The sequence below is a fragment of the Eschrichtius robustus genome, chromosome 4 (assembly GCF_028021215.1).
Source record: "Eschrichtius robustus isolate mEscRob2 chromosome 4, mEscRob2.pri, whole genome shotgun sequence".
NCBI lineage: Eukaryota > Metazoa > Chordata > Mammalia > Artiodactyla > Eschrichtiidae > Eschrichtius > Eschrichtius robustus.
Genome location: NC_090827.1, coordinates 35,008,915 through 35,034,375, shown reverse-complemented (window position 1 = coordinate 35,034,375; position 25,461 = coordinate 35,008,915). Strand labels below are relative to the sequence as shown.

At 36.2% G+C, this 25,461-nt stretch overlaps 1 protein-coding gene across 1 annotated transcript in view; it reads right to left on the bottom strand.

The window, feature by feature from the left end:
• Window positions 1-201: 201 nt before the first annotated feature.
• Window positions 202-25,461, bottom strand: part of SMARCA5 (SNF2 related chromatin remodeling ATPase 5) — a 45,898-nt gene continuing 20,638 nt past the window's right edge. The window contains exons 10-24 of the mRNA XM_068542555.1: window positions 24,840-24,949; window positions 16,605-16,831; window positions 14,649-14,770; window positions 14,419-14,571; window positions 12,188-12,320; window positions 9,662-9,810; window positions 9,340-9,459; window positions 8,443-8,553; window positions 8,006-8,119; window positions 7,449-7,571; window positions 6,563-6,695; window positions 5,828-5,946; window positions 5,191-5,403; window positions 2,272-2,379; window positions 202-1,476 (exon numbers count right to left, since the gene is read on the bottom strand). Of these exons, the coding sequence (XP_068398656.1) occupies window positions 1,411-1,476; window positions 2,272-2,379; window positions 5,191-5,403; window positions 5,828-5,946; window positions 6,563-6,695; window positions 7,449-7,571; window positions 8,006-8,119; window positions 8,443-8,553; window positions 9,340-9,459; window positions 9,662-9,810; window positions 12,188-12,320; window positions 14,419-14,571; window positions 14,649-14,770; window positions 16,605-16,831; window positions 24,840-24,949 (2,001 nt within the window). The 3' untranslated portion in view covers window positions 202-1,410. The remainder of the gene's footprint in view (window positions 1,477-2,271; window positions 2,380-5,190; window positions 5,404-5,827; window positions 5,947-6,562; window positions 6,696-7,448; window positions 7,572-8,005; window positions 8,120-8,442; window positions 8,554-9,339; window positions 9,460-9,661; window positions 9,811-12,187; window positions 12,321-14,418; window positions 14,572-14,648; window positions 14,771-16,604; window positions 16,832-24,839; window positions 24,950-25,461) is intronic.

The following is a 25,461-nucleotide window of genomic DNA, read 5'->3' as shown; positions in this document are numbered from 1 at the left end:
TTAAAAGCAAGCAGTAGTAGTAATACTATAGAAATCACCCTTATAAATAAAAATCCCAATTATGTGTGGGCAAATGAAAGCAACTGACAGAAATCTGAGACGAAAAAATCCAATTAAGGAAAAAAGATAACGTCCTAAGGAAAAAAGCAAATAAAAATCAAATGAGAAAAGAAAATTACAGCAATGGAAAGAAAAGACCACTTAAGGATTATAAAAGTTATATTTATTCACGATGCTACATTTATTGCATTCCCTTAGAAAAATGGAGACTATTTATGTACCCAATTTGCACATATAAAACTTTATACAGATTATGTGTAGCACATAAAGGCCTCTGGTACAGCTAAAATCCTGACACTACAATTTGGGTAATCCTGCTTCAGGGTCTCCAGTTTATCAAGTCTGTCCATAGAAAATAAAAACTGGAATTACAGTCAGTCTTGCTGCTCACACTTAGAAATTATTTTAAATATAATAAAATAAAATGTTCAATTACTCTAAAACCCAAAAAAGTAAACTGGAAGGGGATACATTTTGTTACCAATTTCATTTTAACAGTATGACAAATTAACACATTATTTTGGCTGGGTCTTTTTTAAAAAAAATCACCTTAGTTTTGACATTATCTTTCTAAGCTGTGGCTGCTTCAGAAGGTAATATGTCAAAAATATTTAGCAAACAATTAAAAAAAGTAATAATAATATTCCTTTTACAAAATGGTACAACAACACCTTAAGGAACCAGAAAATACTAAATGTCTTTGGCTATATAACTAAAAGGCCATTCTTCCAAACAGAATAGGGCATATTCACCTCAGAACCAACTACAGAAACAGAAAGCATAACAGAAATATGCACAGAATTTAATGAGAATTTGTCTTGCCTTTTTTTCCCATTCTACCCATATAATAAGCAAGGAGAATGCAATTTACATAATCTTCCCAGATGAGACTCAATAGCACTACAAAGATACCCAAACTTCTGCAAAGGCAAAGTGAATTAAAACAATTTACACAACTAAGTGAAGACTGAAGGGACAAATGTTATTTGCAATTTTCTGTTTTTTAACTTGTTTGCTTCTTTTTAAGCCTTACAAGTGTAGAAATTATAGCTGATAAACAAAAGTCACAAGCCTCACAAATGGAACTATAATATAAAAATAAATCAAATGAAACATTTATTAATAAATGAAGCCTATTTTATTACTTCAAGTGTTAATGATAAAAAAATTTCAGCACAGCTGTTGCATTTAAAAAAGTGAAACTACATACTATGTTTCTAGCTTGGTAAACAGATGAACCTGATGTCTTTGAATGACATAACAATTGAGCATTGTACAGTACATCTTATGAAGACCCGTAAATTAAAGAACTACTGGTTTAAAGTTAGTGATTATGAAACAAATATGTATTCATAGTTTCAGTTTCTTTTTTCTTCCTCGGCCATCAGGTGCTCCATCCATTTTACGTTTCTGGGTCTACAAACAAACAGAAGGATTATTCTTCATCACAAGAGTAATATTAACATAAAATATATTGGAAGACACGATAGCAATTTATTATAACTGCTACTTAGTAACAGGTATTAATTTCCTTAACCAGAATAACCTTAATTCTCCAAATAATCTTATCTACATATTTTACTAACATAAATACCTTAATGCTAATAATGAAGTAAATGAGTAATTCACAATTAGCAATAGTAAATCAATACACCAAACAAATGTATAACATGCCCTCTTATCAAAAGAAAGCAGTAATGAGAAATACTTTGTGAGTATACCAGACTTTCCTGATACGTTCACTTACGCATGACTATATAAATTATTATTAGATAACAGAATGACTTTTTTTCTTATAATTTTTGCCTTCACATTGCTAAGATATCACTGGTACAATAAATCAAAGTTTAGAAGTGAACAGTAAAGGTTGTAAAGGCCACTGCTTTCCTAACATTTCTTTACATATTCTAAAATTATAACGTGTACGTGTACTCTCAACATCAAGTGTAGGCTCTTGCCATTCACAAGACAGACCTTCCCATATTCTCACAAATCCCCATACTGTGAACTACCATCATAACATGATTTTCCCCACACAATGCAATCAAGTTTAATTTATACTTTTAAAGCAATCCAAGGCCATACTACTTACCAAAAAAAAAAAAAAAAAAAAAAAAAAGACTAACACATCAGTGATAGCCAAGTAATGTTCAAATTCTTGAAAAAAGTTAAGTTCCCCAAGAAAATATTTACATTTTCATGGGTACTTACTGAAGGTTTTGGTCCTCTTTTCTTTTTCTCTGCCTTCTCCTTTTCTTCTAGTTCCATATTTTCTCTTTCAATCAAGGTAATTAAAGTGTTACACCTCCTCTGGAGCTCCTGAGTTACAAACATAAATTTACATGGTAAACCTGTATTCTCCATCTGTAAGTTTTCATGATTACAATTTCAAAACCAAAGGTATGTTTTAACAGTGTAATATCACTTATATACCCCCAATAGATAAAATTTTAAAAAGCAAAAGGAACTGATAATTTTCATACACAATCCATGCTAGGAGGATAAAAAAAGATATCTGTAAATTTTTCACTTCATTATTTAAGGCCATACTGTTGTGTATTTTTCATAAATCCTTCCTTCACTTAGGAACTGAAGCAGTGAAAATGAACATCTCTTAATATATGCAATTCTGCTACTTAGTGTCTATGCCTAAAAACTTTCATCTACATCCAAAACTTAAAATTAACAGAGCACATATCTGAGGGTCAAAATCAACTAAAACTTAATAAGAGGTATATATAATCTTTCCCTTAAACGCATTACCACTAGAATTGTGGTAGTCAATGTACCACCTAACGTCTTTCCCAGTTTTGGAAAAATAGTCATAGAAATCTACGATGAGCTTTACCTCATCTCTCCCTAGCAATCTACACAGACTCCAGAAAGGATTTTAAATTACAGTGTAGAAATAGTAAATACCCCTTAAGAAAACAGGAGTCCATTTGTATCATTGCTGGCTACTGAGTAAAATTGTTTTTTTCCTTTCCTTGTCGTAAGTGACATTCTACACAAATGGTCACAATAAAATCATTTAAAAATATTATTGTATAGGACACAACCATATACGGTTTGGAAATATTTGCAACAGTATATATAGAGAGAAGGTAGTACACTGCATCAAAATTCTTTATTTCCTTTAACAGGTACACTGAGATACACATGCCAGAATGTGTTACAGATGTACTATGGTATGAATCTTCTTGGCTCTTAGAGAAGGATTATGCCTCAACTGTTTATCACAAGGGGCCATAAGCATATTATCATTTTGTATGTGTGCCTTAACATGAAACACATTAGGAAATAACACGCAGTTTTAGACCATGGTATTGTACCAGTAAATCAATGTGACACTGCATCTTGTTTCACTCACCACAAAATCACTTATTAATTATATAAATTGTTCCTACTTTAAAAGACATAATATAGAGCTTATAGCAACTGAATGTGTCTCCTCTAACCATATATTTATAATGCATTTATAGTGTAACGTTTCCCAAACTAGGGTTTCATAAAACAGTAGCCTCCGTTGATGTATACTGAAAAAAACCCCTTCAGTGGTCACATTTAAAGACTAAACACTATCCCCCATCTTGAAGAGTAACAATGTATTTTAAATATACTGAGGTAAATCCTACTATAAAGTTGTTTAAACTTTGCTATCCTAGTACATCTCAAAATTAAGACTACAGAATTTTTTTGGCATTATCATCATCCTGAAGAACGTAAGATGAAGCTAAAAACTCAAAGGTGGTAAAATACAGTTAAGTCAGATAGAGAAAAAGACATATATGATATATGCGAAATCTAAAAAAATATGATACAAATGGACCTATTTACAAAACAGAAACAGACTCAAAGGCTTAGAGAACGAACTTACGGTTACCGGGGGAAGCGGGTATGTTAGGGAGTATATGAGGGAAGTATATTAGGGAGTTTGGGATTGACATGTACACACTGCTATATGTAAAATGGATAACCTACAAGGACCTACTGTATAGCACAGGGAACTCTGCTCAATATTATGTAACAACCTAAATGGGAAAAGAATTTGAAAAAGAACAGATACAAGTATATGTATAACTGAATCACTTTGCTATACACCTGAAACTAACACAACATTGTTAATCAACTATACAATATCAAATAAAAAGTTAAAAAAAATACATAAGAGAAGAGCAATTCATCAAAGCTAAACTTTTCTGAATTCTAATTTTAGGTCATTACAAATGGAACTTGCTGATCAGAAACAGGTTGATATTGGGAATAAAAACAAAACCTAGGATTAAATCAGTATAGTGTTTTACTACATTAAGCTCTTTTTTTTTTTTTAAGTTAATTTTATTTATTTATTTATTTATTTATGGCTGTGTTGGGTCCTTGTTTCTGTGTGAGGGGAGGGCTTTCTCTAGTTGCGGCAAGCGGGGGCCACTCTTCATCGCGGTGCGCGGGCCTCTCACTGTCGCGGCCTCTCTTGTTGCGGAGCACAGGCTCCAGACACGCAGGCTCAGTAGTTGTGGCTCACGGGCCTAGCTGCTCCGCGGCATGTGGGATCTTCCCAGACCAGGGCTCGAACCCGTGTCTCCTGCATTGGCAGGCAGATTCTCAACCACTGCGCCACCAGGGAAGCCCTAAGCTCTTTTTAAATAACTCAAACTCAGCATTCTGATGGGCAGATGCGTGAGTACAAGTCCTTTCTTTATAGAAAGTGTTCATTTATAAAACCAAAAGTCAAATTTTAAATTGTGATCATCACATTCAGAAGTTAAAACTGATGGTGACATTTCCTCCTATTTAGAACCTGATTTAAATTCACATAAAATAATTAGTCCTATCATATATAGTGATGTTAAAAGATATGCTACTAAAACAATGGAAAAAATAAACTTTGTAAGGTACTTATGACATTAGGTTTTTAACTGTGGATGTGAACTGCTTCTTACGGAACTGATTTAAACTGTGATACAAACAATATTGTAACAAAAATTTACTTCAAAGATACAGCTGAACCACAGTTTTCTCTTAACAGAATTTAAAAAGTTACCTTAAAGAATATTAAATAACCTACTTCCTTTGAACTGTCAGAGGAAGTTTAATTCTACTACACTACAGAAAAAGGCCCCCAGTACTCACCATTGCAGTTCTGGACTTTAGAAACCAGTCAAACCTGAACTGAGGAGAGTTGCGAATACACTGTCGCAATTCATCATAAACATTTTCTTTGTCAAATCCAAGCTTGTGAAGCATACAGATCAGAAAACGATCCTCTTCTTCAGTGTAGTTTTTTCCTTTGTTAGTACCATAAGATATTCTCAGCTGATGAAAAGGTGCTTTGTACCGTCCAATCTATGAAAATCAGATTTTATATTATATAAAATACAAATCCTATATATAATCTATGTTTCAAACTCGGCTTTAGTATAAAGTTAGCTATAAATGTTGTATTTCACATCAACTTTCTATCCAAAGTCAGTTACATTGTAATCTTTGTTCTGAAACAACTTCAGTCTTTACTTTTCGAAAAAGAAATAGACTCAGACTTTCTGGGACACCACACAGCAAAGAGCCAATCATAGTGACTCTGACCCAGATATATCCACTGAAATACTGAGGTATATTCTGTTCAGAACACCTATAATGTTTGAATGCTGTCCTTTGAAAAAAAAATTTTTATTTTATATCATCATTTCTTTTCCTTTTCAAAAGTTACTTTAAACTCTCATATTACTGATAGGAGTTATTTTACTACATTTATTAATATTCAAAGTACCTTCGTGTCAAGTGCTTTTTTGATACTAATTCTTCTTTGAATTCTTGCCTCTCCCCTTTCAATCTGAGCCATAATCTTCTCTATGTCCTGCAGCTCATTGCATCTTTCCCAGAACACAGCTGTAGGAGTAAGAGTTGGGCAGATGGGATAGGTGGGGGAAGGGCAGAAAGATAAATAACTTCTTGTTGTAAGTGCTCTATTTGACTTGCTGAGTATTAAGAAATGTTTCCATTTCCCCCACAGCTAACACTAGTAAGTCACATAATTATTTCTCAGTTTCCTTAACTATGAAGAAACCAGGAAGATAAGCTGGATGATTACAGGAAGTATCCCCCAATTCTTCGTTGTGTCTACTCTGAAGCTCTGGGCGGGCCACCAGAGCTACACCCACCCGACAATCCGACTGGCTCCAGGAGACACAGAAACACGTAACATTTGAAAGCTTATGAAAGGCAATGAAATAAAAATGAAGGCACAATTATTCAGTGACCTATTCTTGTTTCCTTGGCTACAGCTAGTGAATGGGGGTAAAAAAAAAAAATTAACGACGCCATTTTAAAGAAGGGGAGATTTTCCAATTCAATTTTTAAAAAACACAAAACAAAACAAGGCACTAAGTTGTGGTGAAATTAAGCTTATCAAAACAGTATTCAGAGTAAGAAAATCTGAACTTTCCAACAGCTCTCCAGAAGCCTGAGAACATTCTTATACCTATTAAAATAATAGGAGAATTACCTGAGTATTCAATGACTTCTTCTGGAGTTTTTCCTTCTACTTCTCTTGCTATATTTTCAATATCATCACGACCCCACTTCTCATTGGCTTTGATAAACTGGTTAAAATCTCTCTTATTCCAATTGGTAAATCCCTTCAAAGCGATGGAAACAAAACATATAATCACAGCACACTGAACTTGGGAGAAAAGCTATTAAACTTTACCAATGCTGCTGAGTATTACAGAAAATTTTCAGTTGCTCCAAGTTTCCTTTTTAAGTTAAGTGCTTTTAAAGTGGTAGATTTTCATGTACATAGATGAGCACTTTTAGCAATACATCATATATTGCTTAGATAGCCAAGCAATTGAAGCTGAGCGGGAGAATAAAGAACGCTGCACAAAAAGGTGACATTTTCGCTGAGCTTTCAAAGAGTAGAAGTTTGCCAGGAGGAATGAACATAGACTAGAGGGCAAAGATATAAACCAAGTGGGAAAACAGAAGGAAAATAAAGCTTTAAAGGTAGGTTAAGGCCAGATTCTGAAAGGCCTTGATTGAAACTTAAAGGATGTTAAAAAAGTACAGAGCAGAGATCTGTCATTGAGAATAATAACTTAGTAGCAACGTAGAAGATTCACAGGAAAGGGAAGATGGGAGTGCTGGAAGAACGGTGATCAAAAGGATACCCATTCTACCAAGGCTGGTGCAAATCCATAATCTTCTCTACCACCTCAATGACTAATGACAATCAAAATGTAGCAAACACCATATGGCCCATGCTTTATGATCTCCAATTATTCCATTTTTGAAAGCAAAAAAATGTACTTCCTTTATATATTCTAACACAGCCTACGACAGCACCTTACAAAATAATGGTTACTAAATTCTGTGTTGATTGATGGCTATACCTGTGTTAGAAGTTTCTCTTTTTCCTCTAACTCTTCATCATTAAGGGGTTCAGCTTCATCAATTTTAAGCTGTTCTTCTTTTTGTGCCTGTGCTGCATTTGGTAGGTCAGGATTTCGAGGCACCTAAAAATATTTATTTTTTTTTCTATTTCATCAGTCAATATATTTTAGGAAGTATGCAATGAACTAAACTCTTAACCAAGTACATGACATTTCACAAATTATAATCCAGCCATGAAAGAAAACATATTGATATTCTGCATTTATTAAGTTAAAAACAAACCAGATTAGGGACTTCCCTGGTGGTCCAGTGGGTAGGACTCCACGCTCCCAACGCAGGGGACCCGGGTTCGATCCCTGGTCAGGGAACTAGATCCCACATGCATGCCGCAACTAAGAAGTACACATGCTGCAACTAAAGATCCCACAAGCCACAATGAGGATCCCGCATGCTGCAACTAAGACCCGGCACAACCAAATAAATAAATAAATAAATAAATATTTAAAAAACAAAACAAAAACCAGGTTAGTTATGAACAAAGTGTTACTTCTGCTACCTTGTACCCAATCGTTTTTCTGTAATATAGAATTTCTTTTTCCAATAATTCAAATAGACGTGGAGGAAAGAACTGGAAATCCTGAACATTAGGTTGTTTTGGAGGTCGAGGAGCCTAAAAAAAAAAAAGTATTCTTCATAAGAAAGCAACTATTTTGCTTTAAATCTATCTATAACCTTTTTTCATTCTATAAAATCATGACAGCCAATTCTCCAAGCAACTGAATGCATCTTCCACTAAAACTGAACAAACATTAATCAAATTTTAAATGCTTATATTCAAAATTAATCTTTAGAAAACTTTTAACAAAAGCTGAAGGAGGTATACTGTAAGAAACCATAAAATCTAATTCTCAATCTGATTTTATCGCAAGAGTATAAGAAGAAAAATGATTTACAGTTCCAATATTCTTAGACATTTGTGCTCTGTCAACTCACTTTGGGTGCTTTAGGTTCACTGACACGAAGAGCTTCCCTGAAATAGGCATCAACAGCATAGTTGGCTTTTCTTTCTCGTTTAGGTGGTTCAATCCACTCTGTGAATGCAATCTAGCACATGGGAAACAATTCAAATCACCAACTTTATTATATAGTCGCAAATCCTACATAAATGCAACTCCGACTATGTACATCACTAAGACTGTTATTTATAAATGCAAAGATATTCATAAAATTCTAGACTATAAGCTCTATGAGGCTAGGGACTATGCAATTAACACATAGGACGGTGTCTAGTGAAGAGCATAGGCATTCAGTAAGTATTTCCTGACCAAATGAATACTAGGTGAAAAACAATGCTACAGAAGGTTTAGAACCCCAATTAGGAGAGAAATGTAGATATATATTTAGCCTAGACAAAATTCAGAGGATGTACATGCCTAAACATTAAGAGAAAGCATTAGGTAGAATTTTTTTTTTCTTCTACCCTGTAGGTATTTTCTAATTTCACTATATAACAACAAGTATTACTTATGAAATTAGAAGTTATTCCCTTTAATTACCAGCCAATTCTGCTGTTAAAAAAAAAAAATAGCCTAATAAGGTTGTGACTATCTTTTTTGGCAACAGTTTTAATTTTCAAATATCCCCAATTACTATAATCACCCCACACAACATAGTGCACTGTAACAGTATACATAAACTTTTTAAACATTTTACTTTACCAACTGAAAATGTGGCATTAAATTTAACACAAAAATGAAAATAATTTAGTTGTGAGTAAACAGAAATGACTGCTGTTTGAGACAAGGCATTACACCTAACACTTAAATTCCAAGTTTCAGTTTCAAGTAAAATATTAAGTCTTCAAGTAACCAAAATCTCTTTCTAAATTACCTTTTGTTTTTCTCTATAATCTTCTCCTTCAAAGTTATAAACGCTCGACTCTGTATCCATTGTAAAGTTTCTAAGTGAGCTTTCACCCATCTTGGAGAGCTTTTCATTCATCTCTGCAGTCTAGGAAACAAAAGAAACATCCTATTAGATTGAGAATTTAAAAAGCATGAGAACTATAGTCAAAATAAATTAGGCTTTATACTACATAAAAACTTCTTTCTGTGGGAAGTCAGATTACCGATAACTCACATAACTATTTCCTCAAACAGTTCTGGTTTGAAATATTTTACACATTAAACATATCATTTAATCTGCATCTCACCTTCTTTGCACCTCTTTCCAAAATACCATCAATATCCTCATCAGTAATCTCGCTTTCCTTTGAAGCAAATACATGTGTTGCCCCATGCCTTATCATTTGAAGCATTTCATCTTTCCCAATTTTGTTCAGATTCTGATCCACAAGTCTTCCTGAAAAAAAGGTTTTGTTGTGTAATGTTAATCAAACAAACTTTAGTTTACTGGATATTTGGAATTTTAAATGTTAGATGTAATACCACATAATTCTGCCTCAAATGTCAATCATTTCTGCTTATTCTCATCTGATAATTTTCATTTTTACATAAAATACCAAATTCTAATCTGTAAACTTTGAAATATTTCTAAAGTTTACATATTACATAATGAAGCCTACCGAACGCCACTTCAATAAAATATATTCTTGTACAGTGAGAATGACAGTAATTTGGGATATCTGAAAATCAAAATTATTACCATAACTTTTTTTAAGTATCAAAAGGTGAGAGCATTATAAACACAAGAAGTTTCTGATAAGCAGAAACTGATTAGTATTACTACTAATGCTCCCAAATCAGCTTGTTCTACTTACAAAAGTGAAGTACAAAAGCCTTCTATTGCCAAACTTCAAGAGCCATTCACATATACTTCTTCTACTTTAATTTTTCTATTTCAACCAACTTGTAATGAGTAGGTAAAGATACAAGTTGTTTTCTGGGACCTTACATACTTGTATCATGGTTTTGGATCCCTAATAGAATGCACCATCAAATATTTGTGACTTTCAAAGTTAGAATATATCCACAGAACATGTTTCTTGAAAGCTATCTCACTGCTATCAAAATGCTCCTAAGCTTACAGAAATTACTTCCCTGTGGACTGGGAGGGAACTTTTCAGACATAAAGTACTTCTGTATATTCTCATATTTTTAGTTATACCCCTTAGCCCACAAAACAGTTAACACAGAGAGAGGCATGCACCCAAGGCTTGTTTGACTAATATGTCTATAAATGGGATTAACAAAGCTACTAGCACAAAATTTTGCTCCAGAAGTTGCCCTAGTAAATATAAAAAAATACCCCAAAAACACTAAGTCAAAAGACTCAAGCAGCTTTTCTAAGCTGACTGTAAAAGAATTTGTATTTTTTTAATCTTCAAAAAAAAGAAAAGGGTTTCAGAGATGAAAATAATTGAGAACAAGAATCACAAGGCAGATGTATTTCTAAAAGCATGGGTGAATGTGAGGGGGAAAAAAAACTAGCCATTACATCACTCATGAGAAACCTCTGTTTGGCAGGCCCCAGAAGTCCCCAGAGACTTTCCTAATGAAACACTGCACTGTAATAGTTTACGTAGCTCTTGGTGCCCTGGATGAGTCACCTCCTAGCTGTGTAAACAGTAAATAAGTGACTTGCTTCTACCTCTGAGGCCAACCTCCAGCTGGCATGAAGACTAAAGAAGATAATATTCAGTATTTAAATATTTAGCACATGGCTTGGTACAAAGTAAGCTCACTATGTTAAGCAATTATTAACAAAAACAACTAATAATAAAGCAATCGTGTATTGTCTTTATGTATACAGACACGTGGCTAACTCTATGGTTGGCATTATGGGATAACAAAGAAATGTAACATTCCCTTCCTTACAAGGAAATTAGAGACTGGTTGACAAAACCAAGACACACGAATGGAATAATCAGTGGATAACACAACAGTATACCTCTTAGCTTTAGAGACAGATAAAATGCATTTGGTCGTGACTCAATTTGGGAAGGAAGGAAACCAACGTGGGCTCAAGGTTACTGAGGGTTTGTTTTGGTTTTTACATTTTACACATCCCATCACTAACTCTTATTTTAAGCTTCATGAAAATATAAATGTCTTCCTTGAAAGCTGATCTGGCATGAGAACTTGAAGTTCCCCTCAATTAATCCAAAATAAAAATTCCCACTTTCACCATCTAGTCCTATTTACATAAATGTTTATTCTGTGTCTCGCTCTCACTAAATTATCAAGTCCTTGAAAGTAAGAACACTGGATGGTTTCAGTCACCACTGTATTCTCAGCACTAAGAACAGTGCCTGACATCTGCGGGTGCTCAAGAAATCCATGTGGACTAGAAAAAAGAATTCTGAGTTTTATTGTTATCTCTTCAGTTTCCCCAGAGTAGTCAATTGAGTGTTAGTACATGTAAATCACTCATCACACCTCTATTTAATATGTACCACACTGAATGCTGGGTATTTTTATATACATTATCCCCTTTAGTCCTTAAAAATCTCTGTATCCCTATTTAACGGATAAAGAAGAGGCTCAGATACTGTAAAAGAATTGCTAACCAGCCGACTCAATATTCAAATTTCAACCTTCCTGAGCCCAAACCCATCCTCTTAACAAAACTGAAGCTTACTTTAGTCTGGAATATAAATATTGTTGCCTGGTAGCTTGATTTAATATATGTTTAACAACAAGAATATCCTAAAAAAAAAAATCCAGGAAAAATGTGTTATAAATTCAACCTGGTAAATTTTTTAAGTCCTAAGGCTCACCTTGTTGGATAACTATTGAATCCAGTCTGAGTTTCATCTCAGCACGTTCCACTATTCTTTCTTCTACAGTGTTATCCGTTATGAAGCGGAACACTCTGACTGTCTTGGTTTGTCCAATTCTATGGGCTCGATCCTAGAAAAATAACCAGGTTACTTTGAATCCAGTTGAAAATCCACATAAATAACATTTGAGTGTATATACTGAGGAACAAAATGAAAATATTCTCAAGTACAAAATGGTTTTAAAAATACGAAACAAAACAACTATAACGGATTCATATTCCATTAACATTTCTTAAATTCTCAGTTTCAATCAAATTAACTGGTTATCTCACAAGAAAATCTTTTAGGAGGTATAGAACACATCAGAGTTGCTGAATCTGTGAGAAACTACTGTATTAATCTTTCTAGGTTATACGGAAATAAAATATACATCATGTCTCCAGACAAGACAGACACAACTGTAATCTTTAAGTCTGATGATAAAAGTTTTTAAAAAATCTTTTTCTCTTAGGTTTAAATTCAAATGCTTTTCTACGTAAATCAAATCTAAATTTTCATTGCAATTAGGGAAAAAAGTGACATGAATAAACGAACTCCACAAACAATATAAAAATCCTAATCTTTAAATAGCGCCCAATTAACTACATGTAAATAATCAGATTAATTTGAATTCTATTTTCTGTTTAACTTCTGGTAAGTTCACAAAACACATCTTACAAAGTTCCCCTACTTCTAATTGATCAATTTCCCCAGCCACCCTTACAAAGAGTCACAGGATGAAAGTGGCCAACACCAAAGATGTAAATACCGCAGGTCAAATTATTAGCAATATCAAACTTTAGAACTTGTAAGTTTTCGTATTAATCTACAGACCATAAATTTTCTCAACATAAGAATGATCCTCTCTAGAGACTGTCATACAGAGTGAAGTAAGTCAGAAAGAGAAAAACAAATATCGTACATTAACGCATGTATGTGGAACCTAGAAAAATGGTACAGATGAACCGGTTTGCAGGGTAGAGGTTGAGACACAGATGTAGAGAACAAACGTATGGACACCAAGAGGGGAAAACCGCGGTGGGGTGGGGGTGGTGGTGTGATGAATTGGGCGATTGGGATTGACATGTATACACTGATGTGTATAAAATTGATGACTAATAAGAACCTGCAGTATAAAAAAACAAACAAACAAAACTAACACTAAACTTTTTTGGGGTTATTTGTATGGAAATATGTTAATATAAATGTTTCAGACATTACAAGAAATTCCTAAAAATCTTATATGTTCTGGTATAATGTTATAAGTCACAATTCTAGTTATTATTTTAAAATGTATATCTCAGAAATAACTAAAAAAAAAAAAAAAGAATGATCCTCTTGGGACTTCCCTGGTGGCACAGTGGTTAAGAATCCACCTGCCAATGTAGGGGACACAGGTTCGAGCCCTGGTCCAGGAAGATCCCACATGCCGCGGAGCAACTAAGCCCGTGTGCCACAACTACTGTGCCTGCACTCTAGAGCCTGCTCGCCACAACTACTGAGCCCACACACCTCAACTACTGAAGCCCACGCACCTAGAGGCTTATCTCCTCAACAAAGACAAGCCACCGCAATGAGAAGCCAGTGCACAACGAAGAGCAGCCCCCACTCGCCACAACTAGAGAAAGCCCGCGCACAGCAACAAAGACCCAATGCAGCCAAAAATAAATAATAAAATAAAATTAATTAAAAAAAAAAAAAAAAGAATGATCCTCTTGATCTGGCCAAGATACTCCCACACATGGGCCTAAAATTTTAAACATCTAATGTGGCAGACAGGTTAGTAGCTCCCCAAACCCACTACCCCTTCCTCCTGGGACACAACTATACTATCATTTACCAACTCCCTTGCAGTAAGTTACGCTATGTGATTGAGTGCTGGCTAATGAATGTGGGGTCACTTTCAGTTCTGCCCCATAAAAAATTTCCTGGGCAATTCTCAGCTTTCTCTCCTCCCTTTCTACCAACAGGATGCAGATATAATAGGACTCTAAGGTCCTAAGATATGGCAAAGATGTAAGATGGAAATACCCTGATTTAGATGGAAGATCACCTGCAAAATACCCTCACTGTACTATTAGGTCAGAGAAAATAAAATTCTACGGGATTAAGTCGCTGACATTTGTAGACTGTTTATCAGTTTACTTTAAAACGTCTGTTAGGCACAGAATATATTTGTTATCTCTTACCATAGCCTGAAGATCTACTTGGGGATTCCAATCTGAGTCATACAAAATTACTACATCAGCGGTAGCAAGATTGATGCCAAGACCACCAGCACGTGTGCTTAACATGAAAACAAACTTTGTGCTGTTTGGTTCATTGTATGCATTGATGGACTCCTACAGACATAAAATAAATGTCAGAAAATTATTTTATCTGATAATTTTTTGATCTCCCCTCCCCAGATTTTACTCACTTGTCTCTCATCATGGGGTGTCTGCCCATCCAATCTACAGTACTCATAATTTCTCCACATGCAATAATCTTCCAAAATATCCAATACCCTCGTCATCTGACTGAAGATTAGTACTCGTGAACCTGTCGGCAAACATTAACAGCCCATTATCAGAAGCTTCAAAAGTAAAAAAAAAAAAAAAAAAAAAGAAAAAAAAATTATTTAAATTTAAGGCTAACCAAAACCAAGACTAACCAATTACTCCTTAATTCCAGGTTACACAGTTAGTTACAAGAAAAAAACTGTACATTATTTATTATCCAAGTTAGTCACTCCCCACATTTTTCCCATCAATGCACAAATAGAAAAGGGTAGTATTTACACAACACACTAAAGAAAAGTGTTTCTGTAAACAGAAAAGGGTATTTACCTCTGGCCTGGGAGGTCTTGCCATCCCAAAGGCTGAGAGAATCACTATCTTTTTAGCCCACATACTTAAAAATAACCCTCCACCACAACTCCTCCCTGTGCACAGCCCCACACATCTCCCAACACACACCCAGCACCCTGGTCTCATTCTAGTTCTCAAGACCCAATCCAGATGGAAGGACCATAAATGTGCACCTCACATCTAGACCATCATCCTTCACTTATGCCGTGACTCAAATTATCCAACTGCATTTCTTCAGCCAGCTGCACAATGCCTTCAGTAGGACGTACCAAGACAAAGGGATCATTTTAAAAAATAATGATTATGAAACTATCTTCCCTTAGAAGCTGAGGCTGATAATCTGCTCTTGTCCACCCTCCCACACCCTAAATGCATAAGGATGTTCAGTAGTCTCCTAGCAAGTTCTTGCCACTCTTCCCCACGTATTCAATTTCTTCAATTTACTAAGCTTTTAAGGAAAACGTTTTATTTATTTACTTTTAAATTTTTACTTATTTATTTTGCAACGGGATCCGGTTTACTCTGCCTTGGAAGGGTGGTCCTGAGAGTGGCAGGTGCCACCCTGTCCTGGGAGGCGGGAGGGCCCGAGGGCCGGTTAAGGCCAGTGGCGGGAGAAGCGGGAGATACTGCCCCTAGAATGCAGTGAGGCCAGGCTGAGGCCCAAGGAAAGCATTTTAGAAAATACATTTAAAAAACAGGTATAAAAAGAAAAAAGTAAACCAATTCACTGGCAACTCCTACAATGTTTTCAACAGTCAATATCCTAGAGGAACTTCATCTACTGGTACAATTTTCATTCTTATCAAAATATACAGAGAAACACAAATGGAGAAATTTAAAATCTGACTGTACACTTCATATTACAGAATGAATAATTTATCTATGAAATGCCTTGACGTCTGGGATTTGGTTCAAAACGTTCTCGGAGATGGAAAGTAGGTACGATGTAGATGAAAATAAGTTTTGCCATGAATTTACAATTGTTGAAGCTGGCTTCCTACTAAATTCTCTCTACATTCCCGTAATTTAAATACATCCGTACACATACTCATTTTCATATTAAAAGCCAATATGTTACAAATAAAACTGCTTTGGGTCCGTGCACATGTCATTTAATTAAATTAAAAATCCACACAAACAGCTAAGAAAAAATACCATGAACACAACACCACTCTCTACCAAAGGCTCTGGGAACTGCATATGGGTGAGAAGAGCATTCTTGGCATTTTATAACAAAAAGTTGACATTTCTAGGAAAGCATATATAAAATAAGAAAGAACTCTCCCCCAAATCCAGGGAGTGTGGCTACCCTAACTACTGATCACTTTCTAAAAGATTTAAGGATTAAAATGGGAGGGCAGGGGGGAAGCTCAGATAATGGACAGAAGTTTTTAAATGTCCCACACTTCAACTTTAGAAAGTGCCAGAGTAATCATTTCATAGGGTAGGATGGCTCCTTCATTTTAACATCAGAATCTTAAGACAGTTTCCATTACTTCTCCATCTGATACCAGTAACATAAGTACCTTGTTCTTTCAATTTAGGGAGCAGTTTGTCTAACACCACCATTTTGCCACTGTTGGTAACTAGATGCATGTCCGTTGTGTAAGGTGGACCAGGTTCAGCTCCATCAAAGAGATATGGGTGATTACAGCATTTCCTCAACTGCATCAGAATGTTCAGTAGCCTCATTTTGTCCATCTTCCCTGCAGAGTTTAGTATATCTATATCCTTCATTAATATCCGAGTATACCTAGTGAGAAGAAAAACATTTTAAGAGGGCTCAAATGTTCCTGGGACGAGTCTCTGCCACTTTACATCCTCAATCCCATCTCAACCCAAAATACCTGTAAGAAACAACCCATCAACTTCTAAGGTGTAGTTAGGAGTCTATCACCTATAACCTCTTTTTAATTCTGTTTCTCTTTATTGCCCCCAGTGTTCTAATGTGTACCATTAATGCTTTGGGCCTTGAGGCCCGAAAGAGTAAATTCGTCTCCTTAGGATGAACTGAAATGAAGCAGTATGATACAACATTTTTAAGTAATAAAGCAAAAGTTAAAAGACCAGTTTTAAACATAATTTTAATTCGTAGTCTTTTCCAACAGAAGAGTGCCACTATTCCATTATAATTCAACGCACCTAGTGTAGCATTTGGGTAAGAACATTAAGAGCTAAGGAGGGAGAAAGAATCATGAGAGCATAAAGCATGATGATGATAATAAAATGAATACAACGCGATTTAAATATAAGTAAAAGTGGACAGGCTGTGGGGAGAGAAGGGGGCAGTTAAGCTAAGGCTGGATTATGAAAAGCCTTGACTGTATACACTAAGAAGTTAGACATTATCCTAAAGGAAAGAGCAATCTGTCCAAATACCAAAGATTCAGGACCTTGAACCCACTGAGCAAAATAACTTAAACAACCAAAGCAATCTATGCTTAACAACTCCAATTATGGGGCACAAAATACTCAAGGCACCCACAATTCTGACTGATATAAAGTTCCCCAATATGATTATAACTAAAAAAGATTTGTCTTCCCTCAGCATTGACTCATATCTTAATTCTGTATTTTAGAACTATATAAGACAAGCCTAACACCTTATAAAAACCTTTCAAAAATTTTGAAGACATTTAGGATGGCCTATCTTCTACACTGGTCATCTCTTTCCCAGATAACATCCCCATTTCTTTGCCTTACATCCTTTCTGTCCTTTTACCAACAACTGCAGACCCTTGCAAATACTTATCAATATTAAGTATGGAACTGAATATACTTGAGATGTGGTATAACCAGGAAAGAACACAGTGGCTATTTATTCCCCTCCTCTGAGCACTACATTTAAGTCAGCAGCTTCCAGTCTTTTAGATTTCAGATACCCATAAAACTTTTTTAAAAAGACAAAAAAAAAGAGGGGGAAATGCAAATTAAAACCCCAGTGAGGATTGGTTCAAGCTGGCGGAGTAGAAGGACGTGCTCTCACTCCCTCTCGCAAGAGCACCGGAATCACAACTAACTGCTGAACAATCATCGGCAGGAAGACACTAGAACTCATCAAAAGATACCCCACATCCAAAGACAAAGGAGAAGCCAAAATGAGACGGTAGGAGGGGTGCAATCACGATAAAATCAAATCCCATAACTGCTGAGTGGGTGACGCACAAAGTGGAGAACACTTAAACCACAGGAAGTCCACCCACTGGAGTGAAGGCTCTGAGTCCCACGTCAGGCTTCCCAACCTGGGGGTCCGGCAACGGGAGGAGGAATTGCTAGAGAATCAGACTTTGAAGGCTAGTGGGATTTGATTGCAGGACTTCAACAGGACCCGGGGAAACAGAGACTCCACTCTTGGAGGGCACACACAAAGTACTGTGCGCATCGGGACCCAGGGGAAGGAGCAGTGACCCCATAGGAGACTGAACCAGACCTACCTGCTAGTGTTGGAGGGTCTCCTGCAGACACGGGGTGTGGCTGTGTCTCACGTGAGGACAAGGACACTGGCAGCAGAAATTCTGGGAAGCACTACTTGGCGTGAGCCCTCCCAGCATCCGCCATTAGCCCCACCAAAGAGCCCGGACAGACTCCAGTGTGGGCTCAGCCTCAGACCAAACAACCAACAGGGAGGGAACCCAGCCCCACCCATCAGCAGTCAAGCGGATTAAAGTTTTACTGAGCTCTGCCCACCAGAGCAAGAGCCAGCTCTACCCACCACCGGTCCCTCCCATCAGGAAACTTGCTCAAGCCTCTTAGATAGCCTCATCCACCAGAGGGCAGACAGCAGAAGCAAGAACTACAATCCTGCAGCCTGTGGAACAAAAACCACATTCACAGAAAGACAGACAAGATGAAAAGGCAGAGGGCTATGTACCAGATGAAGCAACAAGATAAAACCCCAGAAAAACCACCAAACGAAGTGGAGATAGGCAACCTTCCAGAAAAAGAATTCAGAATAATGAGAGTGAAGATGATCCAGGACCTCGGAAAAAGAATGGAGGCAAAGATCGAGAAGATGCAAGAAATGTTTAACAAAGACCTAGGAGAATTAAAGAACAAACAAACAGAGATGAACAATACAATAACTGAAATGAAAAATACACTAGAAGGAATCAATAGTAGAATAACTGAAGCAGAAGAACGGTAAGTGACCTGGAAGACAGAATGGTGGAATTCACTGCTACAGAACAGAAGAAAAAAGAATGAAAAGAAATGAAGACAGCCTAAGAGACCTCTGGGACAACATTACATAACTAACATTCACATTATTGGGGTCCCAGAAGGAGAAGAGAGAGAGAAAAGACCCGAGAAAATATTTGAAGAGATTATAGTCGAAAATTTCCCTAACATGGGAAAGGAAATAGCCACCCAAGTCCAGGAAGCGCAGAGAGTCCCATACAGCAAAAACCCAAGGAGAAACACGCCGAGACACATAGTAACCAAAGTGGCAAAAATTAAAGACAAAGAAAAATTATTGAAAGCAGCAAGGGAAAAACGACAAATAACATACAAGGGAACTCCCATAAGGTTAACAGCTGATTTCTCAGCAGAAACTCTGCAAGCCAGAAGGGAGTGGCATGATATACTTAAAGTGATGAAAGGGAAGAACGTACAACCAAGATTACTCTACCCGGCAAGGATCTCATTCAGATTCGATGGAGAAATCAAAAGCTTTAGAGACAAGCAAAAGCTAAGAGAATTCAGCACCACCAAACCAGCTCTACAACAAATGCTAAAGGAACTTCTCTAAGTGGGAAACACAAAGAGAAAAAAGGGACCTACAAAATCAAACCCAAAACAATTAAGAAAATGGTAACAGGAACATACATATGGACAATTACCTTAAACGTGAACGGATTAAATGCTCCAACCAAAAGACACAGGCTTGCTGAACGGATACAAAAACAAGACCCATGCATGGGCTTCCCTGGTGGCGCATTGGTTGAGAGTCTGCCTGCCAATGCAGGGGACACGGGTTCGAGCCCTGGTCTGGGAGGATCCCACATGCCGCGGAGCAACTAGGCCCGTGAGCCACAACTACTGAGCCTGCGCGTCTGGAGCCCGTGCTCCACAACAAGAGAGGCCGCGACAGTGAGAGGCCGGCGCACTGCGATGAAGAATGGCCCCCGCTCACCGCAACTAGAGAAAGCCCTCGCACAGAAACGAGAGACTCGACACAGCCAAAAATAAATAAATAAATAAATAAGTCTTTAAAAAAAAAAAAAAACAAGACCCATATATATGCTGTCTACAAGAGACCCACTTCAGACCTAGGGACACACACAGACTGAAAGTGAGGGGATGGAAAAAGATATTCCATGCAAATGGAAATCAAAAGAAAGCTGGAGTAGCCACACTTATTTCAGATAAAATAGACCTTAAAATAAAGAATGTTACAAGAGAGAAGGAAGGACACTACATAATGATCAAGGGATCAATCCAAGAAGAAGATATAACAATTACAAATATAAATGTTCCTAACATAGGAGCACCTCAATACATAAGGCAACTGCTAACAGCTATAAAAGAGGAAATCGACAGTAACACAATAGTGGGGGGACTTTAACACCTCACTTACACCAATGGACAGATCATCCAAACAGAAAATTACTAAGGAAACACAAGATTTAAATGACACAATAGACCAGATAGATTTAATTGACATTTACAGGACATTCCATCCAAAAACAGCAGATTACACTTTCTTCTCAAGTGTGCACGGAACATTCTCCAGGATCGATCACATCTTGGGTCACAAATCAAGCCTCAAAAAATTTAGGAAAATTGAAATCATATCAAGCATCTTTTCTGACCGCAACGCTATGAGATTAGAAATCAATTACAGGGAAAAAGACATAAAAAACACAAACACATGGAGGCTAAACAATACGTTACTAAATAACCAAGAGATCACTGAAGAAATCAAAGAGGAAATCAAAAAATACCTAGAGACAAATGACAATGAAAACACGATGATCCAAAACCTATGGGATGCAGCAAAAGCAGTTCTAAGAGGGAAGTTTATAGCAATACAAGCCTACCTCAAGAAACAGGAAAAATCTCAAATAAACAATCTAACCTTACACCTAAAGGAACTAGAGAAAGAAGAACAAAACCCAAAGTTAGCAGAAGGAAAGAAATCATAAAGATCAGAGCAGAAATAAATGAAATAGAAACAAAGAAAATAATAGCAAAGATCAATAAAACTAAAACCTGGTTCTTTGAGAAGATAAACAAAACTGATAAACCATTAGCCAGACTCATCAAGATGGAGAGGACTCAAATCAATAAAATTAGAAATGGAAAAGGAGAAGTTACAACAGACACTGCAGAAATACAAAGCATCCTAAGAGACTACTTACTACAAGCAACTCTATGCCAATAAAATGGACAACCTGGAAGAAATGGACAAATTCCTAGAAAGGTATAACCTTCCAAGACTGAACCAGGAAGAAATAGAAAATATGAACAGACCAATCTACAAGTAATGAAATTGAAACTGTGATTAAAAATCTTCCAACAAACAGAAGTCCAGGACCAGATGGTTTCACAGGTAAATTCTATCAAACATTTAGACAAGAGCTAACACTCATCCTTCTCAAACTCTTCCAAAAAATTGCAGAGGAAGGAACACTCCCAAACTCATTCTATGAGGCCACCATCACCCTGATACCAAAACCAGACAAAGATACTACAAAAAAAGAAAATTACAGACCAATATCTCTGATGAATTTAGATGCAAAAATCCTCAACAAAATACTAGCAAACAGAATCCAACAATATATTAAAAGGATCATACACCAATAACAAGTGGAATTTATCCCAGGGATGCAAGGATTCTTTAAATACACACAAATCAATCAATGTGATACACCATATTAAAAAATTGAAGAATAAAAACCATATGATCATCTCAATAAATGCAGAAAAAGCTTTTGACAAAATTCAACACACATTTATGATAAAAACTCTCCAGAAAGTGGGCATAGAGGGAACCTACCTCAACATAATAAAGGCCATATATGACAAACCCACAGCAAACAACATTCTCAATGGTGAAAAACTGAAAGCATTTCCTCTAAGATCAGGAACAAGACAAGGATGTCCACTCTCACCACTATTATTCAACATAGTTTTGGAAGTCCTACCCACGGCAATCAGAGAAAAAAAAGAAATAAAAGGAATACAAATTAGAAAAGAAGTACTAAAACTGTCACTGTTTGCAGACGACATGATAATATACATAGGGAATCCTAAAGATGCTACCAGAAAACTACTAGAGCTAATCAATGAATTTGGTAAAGTTGCTGGATACAAAATTAATGCACAGAAATCTGTTGCATTCCTATACATTAATGATGAAAAACCTGAAAGAGGTATTAAGGAAACACTTCCATTTACCACTGCAACAAAAATCATAAAATACCTAGGAATAAACCTACATAGGGAGACAAAAGACCTGTATGCAGAAAACTATAAGATACTGATGAAAGAAATTAAAGATGATACAAACAGATGGAGAGATATACCATGTTCTTGGATTGGAAGAATCAACACTGTGAAAATGACTATACTACCCAAACAATCTACCAATTCAATGCAATCCCTATCAAATTACCAACGGCATTTTTTACAGAACTAGAACAAAAATATCTTAAAATTTGTATGGAGACACAAAAGACCCTGAATAGCCAAAGCAGTCTTGAGGGAAAAAAGCGGAGCTGGAGGAATCAGACTCCCTGACTTCAGACTATAATACAAAGCTACAGTAATCAAGACAATATGGTACTGGCAGAAAAACAAGAGATAAAGACCAATGGAACAGGATAGAAAGCCCAGAGATAAACCCACGCACCTACGGTCAATTAATCTATGACAAAGGAGGCAAGGATATACAATGGAGAAAAGACAGTCTCTTCAATAAGTGGTGCTGGGAACACTGGACAGCTACAGGTAAAATAATGAAATTAGAATACTCCCTAACACCATACACAAAAATAAACTCAAAATGGATTAGAGACCTAAATGTAAGACTGGACACTATAAAACTCTCAGAGGAAAACATAGGAAGAACACTCTTTCACATAAAGCACAGCAAGATCTTTTTTGATCCACCTCCTAGAGTAATGGAAATAAAAACAAAAATAAACGAATGGGACCTAATGAAACTTAAAAGCTTTCACAAAGCAAAGGAAACTACAAACAAGACAAAAAGACAACCCTCAGAATGGGAGTAAATATTTGCAAACGAATCAACGGACAAAGGATTAATCTCCAAAATACGTAAACAGCTCATGCAGCTCAATATCAAAAAAACAAGAAAAAAAAATCCAAAAATGGGCAGAAGACCTAAATAGACATATCTCCAAAGAAGACATACAGATGGCCAAGAAGCACATGAAAAGTTGCTCAACATCACTAATTATTAGAGAAATGCAAATCAAAACTACAATTAGGTATCACCTCACTCCAGTTAGAATGGGCATCATCAGAAAATCTACAAACAACAAATGCTGTAGAGGGTGTGGAGAAAAGGGAACGCTCTTGCACTGTTGGTGGGAATGTAAATTGATACAGCCACTATGGAGAACAGTATGGAGGTTCCTTAAAAAACTCAAAATAGAATTACCATATGATCCAGCAATCCCACTACTGGGCATGTACCCAAAGAAAACCATAATTCAAAAAGACACATGCCCCCCAATGTTCATTGCAGCACTATTTACAATAGGCAGGTCCTGGAAGCAACCTAAATGCCCATCAACAGATGAATGGATAGAGAAGATGTGGTACATATATACAATGGAATATTACTCAGCCATATAAAGGAACGAAATTGGATCATTTGTAGACACGTGGATGGATCTAGAGACTGCCATACAGAGTGAAGTAAGTCAGAAAGAGAAAAACAAATATCGTATATTAATGCATATATGTGGAACCTAGAAAAATGGTACACATGAACCGGTTTGCAGGGCAGCAACTGAGACACAGATGTAGAGAACAAACGTATGGATACCAAGGGGGGAAAGCCGGCAGGGGGTGTGTGCGATGAACTGGGTGATTGGGATTGACATGTATACACTAATATGTATAAAATGGATGACTAATAAGAACCTGCTGTATAAAAAAATAAAATAAAATTCAAAACAAAAGAAAGGAAGAAAAAGATGATAAAAACTTACAAGGTTTTCAACTTTTTTAGTATGTCCTATTCAGGTATTTTAAAAGTAGCTACCATGTGTCATCACCATAATTTCACAAAAGGACATTTTATCCTGCCTAAAATAAAACATCAACTCAGAATGGAGTCTTTTAAATTAAACAAACGTAGCTTTCTGCGAAAAGAGAAAGCACTTAAGTGTTCTCATACCTCTACAATCTCCAACTTCATCAGGGACTACTAGCACTAGCCCACGGGCCAGTATTTATGAACCACCAGGTTAATCACATGTCTCACGTCTGTGCCACCACAGCTTCTTTTTTAAAAACCCAAGCAGCGGGCTTTAAATGCATCCCTGTTAAATGCCAAGTTTAACTTTTGAATTCATAAACCTCCCAACGTGATTCCGTCATCTAATAAAGACTTTGCATCACAAATTTGATTAGCAAGTCCTAATCAAATTATACGACTTGGAAACTCTTTAGGCTGAGTTCAATCCAGCAAACAGAATTCCCTGACAACACAAGTTAGGAAAATAAAATACAAATGAAAGTTAGTGCAGGATCAAGAGTGATTTCAAAAAACGTCTCAGAACACATACCATTCCCTTTGCATTTTGCTGAGACCCACATAGATTTTTACTTCCTTCTTTGGAGGCAAACTCTTTTCAACATCAGCCTTAATTCGACGAAGGAGGAATGGACGCAAAACCTTAAAAGAGCAAAAAGAAATGGAGATGACCTTATCTGTAATATAAGTATTATTTCAGGATCTCAAAAGCGTCTATTAAATACATAGAAAAGAAATGTATCTTCTTGGATATCAAATTATTCTTAGGACTTCTTCCTTCCAAATATATAATTTATTATTACTGATTTCCTAAAGAGTAAATGTTAAGATGAATATTTTTTCAATACATAGTCAGAAAGAGAAAAACTAATATCATATATTAACGCATATATGTGGAATCTGAAAAAACTGGTATAGAGGATCTTATTTACGAAGCAGAAACAGAGACACAGATGTAGAAAATGTATGGATACCAAAGGAGAAGGGGAGGGTGGGATGAACTGGGAGATTGGGACTGATATATATACACTATTGATACTATGTATAAAATAGATAACTAGTGAGAGCCTGCTGTGTAGCACAGGGAACTCTACTCAATGCTCTGTGCTGACTTAAATGGGAAGGAAATCCAAAAAAGAGGGGATATATGTTTA